Source organism: Amblyomma mixtum, chromosome 9, assembly GCF_055824585.1.
Source record: "Amblyomma mixtum isolate Tamu chromosome 9, ASM5582458v1, whole genome shotgun sequence".
In the NCBI taxonomy this organism is placed as follows: Eukaryota; Metazoa; Arthropoda; class Arachnida; order Ixodida; family Ixodidae; genus Amblyomma; species Amblyomma mixtum.
In genome coordinates this window covers 68511663-68522655 of record NC_143020.1, presented here as the reverse complement: position 1 = coordinate 68522655, position 10993 = coordinate 68511663, and the positions used below count along the sequence as shown (strand labels likewise).

At 47.6% G+C, this 10993-nt stretch overlaps 1 protein-coding gene across 1 annotated transcript; it reads left to right on the top strand.

Moving 5' to 3' along the window:
• Window positions 1-3590: 3590 nt before the first annotated feature.
• LOC149329539 (uncharacterized) lies at window positions 3591-7958 on the top strand. Its single transcript, XM_089562284.1, has 3 exons — window positions 3591-3879; window positions 6402-7208; window positions 7574-7958. Exons 1-3 carry the CDS (start codon window positions 3592-3594, stop codon window positions 7874-7876), a joined length of 1398 nt encoding a protein of 465 aa, XP_089418410.1. The 5' UTR covers window position 3591; the 3' UTR covers window positions 7877-7958.
• The last annotated feature ends 3035 nt before the right edge of the window (window positions 7959-10993 follow it).

Here is a 10993-nt window from a genome sequence, read left to right as displayed (position 1 = left end):
AGACTGTTTTATTTCCCCCCACTGTCTCTCATGCTTTCACCCCACCTTTCCTCCTGATTGTACCACCTGTGGCGTGCCCAGATCTACACTTTTCCACTACCTTTGGGAATGTCCTTCCCCAAAGGCAGTACTCCCCATCCCCAATCCCACTCATTCTTCCTGGGAGGCTGCTTTACGGACCGCTCAGCCCGCCGGCCAGGAATGGCCAGTGGATCGGGCTTTACGTGAAGCGCAAGCCCGTGGACTCCTGGACCAGTAGGGGACCACCCTGGAAGATTTTTTATTTTTTTGGTGTAATAAAGTTGTTTCCATCCGTCCACTTCCGATGATGCTCGCCCCATACGACAGCAGCCGTACCGCATAACGCGACGCTATCCAAATGCAGGTGAAGGAGACGCTTACAGACGGCATTATTCAGCCTTCTAAGAGCCCGTGGTCGTCGCCTGTTGTTCTGGTAAAGAAGAAGGATGGGACTTTGCGCTTTTGCGTTGTTTACCGTAGGCTGAACGCCATAACTAAAAAGGATGTGTACCCGCTGCCTCGCATCGACGTCTCACTCGACAGACTTCGCCGTGCCAAGTATTTTTCGTCGATGGACCTAAAAAGCGGATTTTGGCAGATTGAGGTTGATGAATGTGACCACGAAAAAAACGGTCTTCATCCCACGCGACGGCCTATATGAATCGAAGGTGTTGCCTTTCGGCCTTTGCTCAGCGCCGGCGACGTTTCAGCGCATGATGGACACCGTCCTGGCTGGCCTCAAATGGCAAACCTGTTTAGTTTATGTAGATGACGTGGTGGTGTTTTCAGAAACCTTCGACCAACACTTGAACGCCTGCGGACCGTGCTGGATGCCCTGCGGTTGGCCGAGCTGACAGTTAAACCCGAGAAGTGTCACTTTGGCTACAAAGAGCTCAAGTTTCTCGGCCATGTTGTGAGCGCCGACGGTGTAAGACCCGATCGCGAGAAAATTACGAGGAACTTTAGCGGCTAAAGTGGTGAAAGGCGAAAGCCTGAGAGCTGCATTTTGCGACGCGATTGTTCACTGCACATTTTGTTTTTGCATTAATTAACTGCCAATTAATGACGCTTAAGCTTCGCCTTTAGGAGTGGAACGTGACAGAATGTTGTTGCGCTGCCGCGGAGTCCAACGAACGCCACCACCCGTTAGGCGGCGCGAAGCGTTGCCCTTTGAACGCAACGCTTTTTGAGGAAAGGAAATGGGGCTGTAATTCTCTGTCATCTCGGTGGACACCTGAGTCGCACCGTACAGCAAGGGAGGAAGTGTGAGTGAAAGAAGAAAGAGGAGCCGTAATGAAGAAAACGAAAATTGTATTTGAGCAAAGGTTTGGTTTGGTTTATGGGGTTCAACGTCCCAAAGCGACTAAGGCTATGAGAGACGCCGTAGTGGAGGGCTCCGGAAAGAAATTACGCATTAACTGTCTCACATATCTCAGTAGACACTAGTCGAAAATTTTATTTGAGTAAAGGAAGTTACGCAGTAACCGTCTCACATATTTCGGTGGACACCCTTCAATATTCGCGAGCGGTAACGTCACGACAATTTGGACCAATCTGAAACGCGGACAAATACGCCTTGCTCGTTGGTAAATTGGTTTTTGAGGAAAGGAAATGTATCTGTCTCTCATATCTTGGTGGACACCTAAACCTCGCCGTAACGGGAAGGGAGGAAGATGGGAGTGAATGAAGACACCGTATTCACTAGACGCACCTTTGTTCATTCCGAACTATCGAGCTGGCATGGCGAAGTTAATAAACAAAAAAAAGGGCTGGCATGGCGGAGTGGTAGCATGCTCGGCTCGCACTCCGGAGACCGGGGTTCGAATCCCAAGCTCAGCCAATTTCTTACTCGGTTTCATTTATTTATCTGGTCTGACTAGAAAGGTTAATTAGACCAATTGGTCAAAATTACTTGGAGCATCACTGTACGATACCTTTAATTGGTTGCATGGTTAGTAGCCAAAGTACAATTGGGCCCGTTTGGAATTCGCGCACTGTGACGTCACGACCGTTTCGACCAATTGAAAAGCGTGACATTTCTGTCGACAGCTCCTGCTTCTAAGGCTTCTGCCTTAATAATTTGGTGAGAATTTGGAGGCGTTAAGGATAGGACTACGTGACAGATGGTGATTGCATGATTTTAATGGCGGCAGGCCTTGCGCGTGCGCTCTGTGCTGGGCCACTGTCCACTTTGTCGCCTTCTAGTCCGCCACACTACCCGGGGCCACCGAGCGATCGTCATGATTGCGTGAACTAGAAGAATGGCAGTGACGATGAAGCGCAGGACGTTACGACAGGAGGGATTAACACAGAAGAGAAGATCTAGGGCTTGCCGTCACGATGAAAGAGGTTAGGAGATAATGGTCGGATGAGCGTTAGACCCAGAACCTCCCAGGCCGTAGCCCACCTTGAGCCGACAGCCGAGGCCTATGAAAGCACCAAAGGCGGGACGGTTGACGCCATCACCAAAGAATACCGCCGGTGCGAACAAGCGACGAGCCACCGAATTTCTCCTCAGTTCACGCGGTTACCGAAAACGATTTGCGCCAGGAACTAAAGGCAGTAGCCGCCATTGCTTTTGAACCACCAGGACCAGACAGTATTCCAGCAGTATCCCTCATGCTGGCTGTTGAAATCTGTTGAAATAAGTTGAAATATCGCCGTTGAAAAGTAACGTTTATTGCCGTCCTCACATGCAAAAGCCGTACCTGCATTTCTGTAAAGAAGTGAAAAGCTTTATGAGTACAATTGGAACAGGTATTGCTTGACAGTATGGACTGCAGAGCAAATGCTTTGCGCGCTCTGTACGGTGATAATTTTTTCTTGTATTCACTTGTATTCACAGGGCATAGTGGCCAATGATATGTTTTCCATCAATTTTGTAGGCTCCTATGAAAGGTATTAATGTGCTTCAGCTAGCTGCCCAGGTCAGAGGTCACCAGGTCTGAATTTGGGCCATGAAACCTGGTGGCTCATTTCGCATCGACAGAGCTGTCACACACTCGATGGTCAAGAGAGCTACTGTACTCAGCGCTTAGTGCGAGCGTGCTTCTCCAACCTTGCCTGTACCCCTACCCAAACCCCACCGTGGAGTACTGGGAGGCGACCTTACTCGCCTGCTCCGACATGAAATCCCAAAAGGCGACGGTCGAACGAGCAATGGCAGCAGCGGGATCCGCTGGAGTTCTGTACTAGGAGCAGAGCACTAAGCCTGACCCCGCCGCAACCTCCATGTAACCCTATCTTTTCAGAGGAATTAAACGTTTTTACCGCAAACCCGAAATTTAAATTCGACCGTTACGCGGTGAAGAGAAATCTTTGATTGGCTTGATTCCAGGGTAAAAAAAAAAACGCGGAAGCTACGGCTCTAAAGGAGATCGCAGTTGCAGCACAGCAGATAACGAACGCAAAGTGGCGCGACAGATGATACGCCCCGCGAAAGGCTGCGGATCCAGCTGATATCGTTCGTTTGAAAAGCACAGGCAAATAAAATTAGATAACAGCCCGCTTCGCCCGGGCGGAAAAATATATTTTTTCAGGTGGCGTGGCAGCGAGCGGACGTTGAGAGCGATGTCTCTTGCAGGCACCCAGTACACGCTCGTCGGCTTCGGCCCGGAACTAGACTGGAGGCGTCTCAGCTTCGTGGAGCCCATTCCGACGAACAGGGTGTGCAGTGCCTGCGGGCTGGTCCGGAAAAGAGCCGCGTTGCTTTCCTGCATGCACGTCCTTTGCGACTCTTGCTACGAACAATGCGCCCAGGAAGAGATGCACGTCTGTCCTCTCGATGGCCACGAGTGGCACGACGAAGACTACGTCGACTGGAGAGACTTTCCTCTAGATGAGCTGCTGGAGAGAGAGGTAAGGGACTAGACGCTCACCCTTTGCTGTTTCCGGCTGTTCTACCCTTTCATTTCGCAGAATAAGTCTTAGGTCCTCCACCGCTTCGCATGCAGCAGGATAAAATACGGACGTGCATTAAACCTGGTTAACTTGGAGGATTGCGAAAGCAACGAGGAGAGACGATGGAGAGCGCGCGGCAGCGGCGACGGCCCCGGCACGCATGCGCGATATGGCCTTGCCTCAGCCCTGCGAAATGGCTCGGCGATTCGCGCAGTGTTGCTTTCGCAACAAAACGAAAAATCTTGGACCGCTGCGCATGTAGCGGTTGCGCACCGCTATTGGGGCCCTGCGGCTGCTCTAAGCACCATGGCCTTGGTCTGCTACTCCACAATGGGGACAGAGACAGGGAGGAAAGGGAAAGTGCGAATGAAGGTTGATGAAACGCCGTAGCGCGGTGGCCGTGCTCACAGGTATTCATGCACGCAAGTACTAACGGGCGCTGTTATCAAAGGACGCCCGAGAGTGAAGGGCATGTTTCCTTCTCCCTCTTTATCCTCGTTGGAAGCGAGCGGCGTCGCGCCGGTGGTGGCATCGAATCGTTAGAGGAACTGAGGCGCTCCTGGCGCCATTATAGCTACCTGAGGTAATTTGACCAAGACTGTACATCCTAACCTAAAAAAGCCCACGCTAGAGAATGGCCTGGAAATCCCCGCCACGTGGGTGGGTGATAGTTTTGGTTCTTTCATTCGCGCTATTAACGCTCTAATCTTTGCTTTTCAGTTTCAAGCGAAACAATCGCGTTGCGAATAGCAATTTCTTTCTTGTTCTATGGCAATCCCATGTTGCAAAAAAAAAATTAGAGATATATTCACATCATCCAGCAAGAAAGTGGTAGTAGCCATGCTCAGTCGCCTTTGGTATGTCGACCCCATGACAATGGCGCGTACAGTGGCAGGGCCTATGCGTGCATGAGGGAAGAGCCCGACATACTATTCTCACTGAAGCTTTAGCTGCCACCACACTTGCCTTATTTTTGGCCGTTGTGGAATGTGATAAGGCGCTCAGGAACGGGTCGATCGGGAAGCGCCTGACACTTTTAAAATATGGCTAGCTGCACATTGCGTGGCAGTTCAAAACGATGGAGAGGTTAGGCTGATTTCTGTTCTTTACATCCCGAATATTTGAATGCCGTATTTACAGCATGTACTAAACGTGCCACTTTATGGAGCCATGACTCCCACTGGAAGGCCTTGAAGGTTTAGCAAAGCGGATACGTACTCCTGCATTTTTAAAAGCACTTTACGGTTTTGATTTATTTCTCCCTCATTGCACTCAGCTTGCTTGTAGCTCAGCGTCTCCAGATGCATAATTTATGGTAGAAGAAGTCTAGGCGTTAAGTAGTGTATAATATTGTGTTGGTGATGGAACGCCAATTTTCGCTTCTGCGAGAAAAAATAGCGCCCATTGTTACTGTACGTTTGAATCTGAGAAAGTTCGAGAGGTAGTTTTATGCAGTGCGTGATGTGGCTCTCACATTAATAAAGTATAGCGGAGGCGCTGCTCTCACACACCGGTAATCTGTACGTTTGCAGAGCTTGATGAGGCAAAAAGGAAGGTTTGAGAACAAGACGTGTCAATCAAGGGCCTTGACGACTTGAGGGAAAGACCTAATTCTTGCTTTTCCCGACGAAGAGAGCCTTCTGTTTTCATCTTTTTCGCTTCCGCGGTTCGCTGCATTACGATACTGTAGTGGAAAGGAGTGCGACCTTTGTGGAAGCAATCAAAGCGACTTGGTAAGCGTGTAACCGCTGCTCTTGCTTGCACGGCCCAAGGAGAAGGCACATCATTTGAACACAACTGGCCGCAGTAATTTCGCTTATGTGTTTACAACTCCTACCCTTACAACTCTTATCTCTTCCTTGAGATTTAATGCATCGTATTCTGCGAGCAACACGTAACATGTTTATCATACAGAGAGAATTTCGAAGTTGCTTATTTTTCAAAAACCTGACTTCATAATTTGTGCTCTATCTCGATTACTCTTCAGCAAGAAATGATGTCTGAGGTTCCGGAAGGCTTATAGATTGATATAGATAAAAAATAAAGAATTTTTTCCAAAATTCTATAAATATCCAAAACAGGACTGAATGAACGTTAGCTTGTCTTGTTAGTTTACTCTTGGCTTTCTAATGCCAGTTTGTCGTGCTGATTTTCAACTACTGTCATTGTATTTAGGGAAAACTAAAATTGCAAGAAGAACCGTAGGAAGGTATAATTGTAAAAGTAATACAGCTTATTGAGTACAGTATCCGGAGTGGAAGTGAATGAACGCCTAAAAGAGAAAATGCAGCCGTATCTCTCCAGTCATGCATTGGATATGTAATGTGATAACTCAGCTGTTGAAGAAAAATGAGCGATTCTACTGCCCCTGAACTCAACCAATAGCTGACGTTTAATGGCAGGGGGAGTTACCTCCGAAAAATTATCAACTGTGTTGTTTGGAATTTCATTGCAATGAATGTACCTTTTCTGGTTTGCAGGTCAAGTGCTGGAATACCGTGAGCGGTTGCTCTCACGTGACAGCTGCTTCCAAGATCAGCGATCATTTCGAGAGGGAATGTCTGCACCACTCAACTCGCTGCCCGAAGTGTTCGATCAAAGTCCTCTGCAGCGAAGTGTGTGCGCACATCAGATCGGGAACTTGCGGCTCGTTGACTGACCCCGCGTTGAGACCCCAAAGCAACTGCGACCTCAAGGATGGAAATGAGCCCTTTGATACTTTGAACCGAGCATTTGAAAAGAAGGCGGATGAAATCCAGGGCTATCTCGACAGAATAACTGCTGATAATAGCACGCACGATGACAGGTTGAATGAAATGTCTCACGATATCAACACATTCAAAGAAGGTGTAAGGCAAGAAAGGACAGCTGCACTGCCTGAGAACTTAAAGGAAACCTTGCGTGAAATCTTAGCGTCAAACGCGGAAATCAAAGAATGTTTGACCACACGCAGCGACGCCATAAACAATCTTTCAGCAGGGATGGACCGATTGGAAAAAGTGCTGAAAGATCACTTGGGTAATATTACAACGGAAACTGCAGGAAGCATTTCCCAAATCACAGCTGCCCTGGAGCAAGCCAGAACAGAAGGGAGAGAAAATGGTCAGATAACGTTGGAGAGCATCACAAAAGTGCATACGCTGGCTCAGCTGCAAGCAACGCGGTGTGAGGTTTTTGTAAAAGGTGTGAAATCCCTCGAAGAGAAAGCGCTGAAGGAAGGCACTGCTTGGTACTACAACGAGAGAGTGTACTTGCGTGGTTACTGCATGTCACCTGGCCTATACTTCTTGCAGTTAGAAACTTGCAGTTTGTACGCAAGTTATGGCTTAGTTTCTTTTCATGTGTACATTGATGCCTATGTACCGTCATTCCTGTTCAAAAACTTTTGAACTGCACTTTAGTTATATTGTTGCATTGTACTGTGTATTTCTCGTATTCATTGTGTTGAAATTGAAAAGCGTGAACATGTTATCCTATTGCAACCGCGTACATGCTTAAATTCAGAAAATGTGTGTCTGCTGCTGCAGGCTGTAACTGATGTGAGGGGGCTAAGGCCTCGTCAGGCTTCTAAGCCTTTAGCCTTACGCCACCCGCAGGGATTCATCTGTATTGTTTCCTGCAAATAAAAAAGCCAATTCAATTCAAAAAAAAAAAGAATAGAGGTGACTCGGTTACTGTGCATGTTTGCTTGCAGCTGCACGAAGGCGACCTGGACGACGTTGTTCTGTGGCCATTCGAGCAAAGAATGAAACTGAACTTCGTGCACCCGCAAGAGGGTGCCGAACTTGAGGTCGAGGATAAAACAATACGTTCTTGGAAGAATTACAAAAAGCCGGAGACTTCAAGTAATTTTGGCGTTTATCTCCTGAAGACTTCGTTCGTCCTAGCGGATCTCCTGAATGACGGCTTTGTTGAAGACGACCAGCTTCGCGTAAAGTGGGAGCTCCTGTCTTGAGTTTCTCTTATAAAAGCACAGGGACAAGGAAGTGGCTCATGCACATGGCAGGAATAAACTTTTCTTTTCTTGTTAATACCCCCAAACCTGAAGGAAGCTTCGTGGCACTACAATATTTAAAATTTTATTTTCAAAATAAATTTGCAGCTTAAATGTCAGTTACCACTGTTTGCTTTGCACGTCATTACTGTTGCGTTCTTCATATCACTGCTTTTAAGCGTCTTATAATCTCTGATGGCAATCGAAATATTGCTTTGAAAATAAACGCTTTTTCTTCTGCTCATACCCAGTTTCACAGTCATAGCTGTGTATGTCATATTTCTGGGAATAAATGGAGCCTGCGTGTTCGTCGTGATTTGCCATGGAAGAATTCTCCCACGTTCGTGTGATAACTTGAGAAAAAGCTATCATTGTGCCGTATCTACCCGCGTATAGGCCAATCCAATCTTTTAAAAGAGTGCCCCCTTGAAGCCTGGGGGCCCCGAATACCCACATCAAGCAAGGGAAACTCCGCAATCCTATGTAAAACGCGGAAAAAATGTACGGAAAATGTTGCCAATTCAGTTCCTTTAGAAAGCCCTTTGTTCTGGCCGTCACTGAACCTTTCATCTCTATACGGTGGTTGCGAGGATAGTTGCGTGGAAAGGGATTTACACGCTCCTCTTTCTGCAAGGAGGCGGGAATAAATTGGCAGACACCTAGCTTGGTTTAGCCCGGTGAGTTGCGAAAGCAATGTTTATCAAAGTTTTTCCCATTTGTTTTACATGCCATTATACTCAACATGCGTGGCTCGGTCGCCAAAACGAGCGGCTGACGCTAACGGATGATTGTCTACAAGCTCCGAGCTACGCGGCCAAAGCCGGCGGCCGAGGTTGCGGATAACCGCTGGATGGATGGATGGATCGATGGATGGGAACGCCCCCTTTGAAACGGGCTGGTGGAAATTGCCACCATGATCAGCTTTCCTTTCTTAATGTTTGTTTATTTTTCTTTGGTTTTTATTTTTATTTTATTTTTTTTTTTTGCAGTCAGCACTACGTGACAGTATTGTCATTTGGTTCAGGAGCTGTGCGCAGTGCACTGGCCCGTTTTTTTTTCTTTATAACTTCAACGCTCTAGCTATTCGGATCTTCTGAACTGCATTATGGCGGCTCAGAGCTTCCATTGCTCCACCAACCTTACATACCAAATTTTTATTTTCGCTTTACCTAAATAACGGACGATGTATAGACCATGCAATGTGCGAATAGGACCGTACACCAGCGTCCCATGCTCAGGGGAGTGGACGCTTGTAGGAATGCGTCAACGGCACCCAGACAATGCCGGCGTGCTTTAATATACCGCGCTCTTGTTGAGGGCTTACGGTAATGTAATGCTTTTTATGTCATGCCCTAACAAATGCCAACACTCGGTGAGATATCGATCAAGAGCAGCAGCTCAAAGTGTAAATTTTCTGATTGGATATATCACATGCGGATGCGAATGAGCCCAAGTGTAGTGCGATGCGGAAGGTATGGCCGGTAACGCTTTATGTTAGCTTTTTATGGTTCTGGGTTAGCTGGAATTTAAGTTCATTAACATTAAACTCGCGTCTCAGATACTCGCAACGTCATTCCTGAGAAACCCCTGGCTACGCCACTTTGTAAGACAAGGTGATCTCGCTTCAAAGAGTAGTACACTGCCTCTTGAGTTGTGATAGAAAAATTCGTTGGTTATTGGAAATTTCCAGTTCCTATACAGTTCTACACTTTGCTTCATTACATTAACATAAGTTCCAAGTTTGTGCATTTTTTACCTGTCGCTTCAAGCTCTTTATTTCATCCAGCTTGTTCCCAGCATACTTACTTGTTAGTTGGATAGTCCTTCGCCGCCACTCTGATTCAGCTCTGTTTCTGTAGAAGTATTTTAGCACTTTAGCTGTCCTCTTCTTATCGTCTAGTATCCTCAGGCATTTCTCAAATTATTACGTGACGGCAAGCCTGAAGAAACCAGGAGTGCATTCACTGTAACATATTTTATTTGTCGGAAAGAGCTTGGTGCTAAGAGGTCGCGTTAAGTGGTCGAGAGTACATAGCTCTTGACGACATTGTCAGCCCACTCCACCGCCAGAACTTGCGTTGTGGGGTCAGAGCTACCCAGCACGCTATCTCACCGCTCGAGAGAAGGAGTGGCAACTTGATAACCCGGATGTGTGTCGATTTTGCAGTCCCATATGAGATGATCGTAGTTGTCTCGTTGGCCGCAGTTTTTACAGTTCGGGTTGTATAGATCAGTATAAATTTGCGAGTGATGGGACTCGTATCGATCTCGTCTGTAGAGGAGGCTACGTAAACTCTTGTTCTTTAGGCAGGCTTTTGTCCGGAAGGGGAAAAGTTCTATCTAGTTTAAAATTACTGGTTCGATCATGATATGCGATCATGGAGTCTGTCGTGAAATTCAGGGAGTCACACTCATCCTCTGTCCGGTCGGCGAAAATTCGGTCTTTATTGTGGGCTGCCCCGTTCTCCGGATTCACCGAATGCGCTGGGACCCATATCAGTTCGAAATAATTTGGTGAGAATTTGGAGGTGTTAAGGATAGGCATACGTGACAGATGGTGATTGCATGATTTTAATGGCGGCAGGCATTGCGCGTGCCCTCTGAGCTGTGCCACTGTCCACGTTGTTGTCTTCTAGTCCGCCACACTACCCGGGCCCACCGAGGGATCGTCCTGATTGCGTGAACTAGAATGGCAGTGACGATGAAGCGCAGGACGTTACGACAGGAAGGATTAACACACAAGAGAAGATCTAGCGCTTGCCGTCACGATGAAAGAGGTTAGGAGATAATGACCTGATGAGCGTTAGACCCGGAACCTCCCAGGCCGTAGCTCAACTTGAGCCGACGGCCGAAGCCCATGAATGCACCGAAGGAGGGATAGTTGACGACATCATCAAAGAATACCGCCGGTTCGAACAAGGGATGACCCGCCGAATTTCTCACAGTTCACGCGGTTACCGAAAACAATTGCGATGTCGCCCTGCGAGGACTCGACTTCACCGTGGTCCCCGCCGACCTCTGAGATCCTGACACAACTATTGCGCCAGGAACTAAAGGCAGTATCCGCCGTTGCTTTTT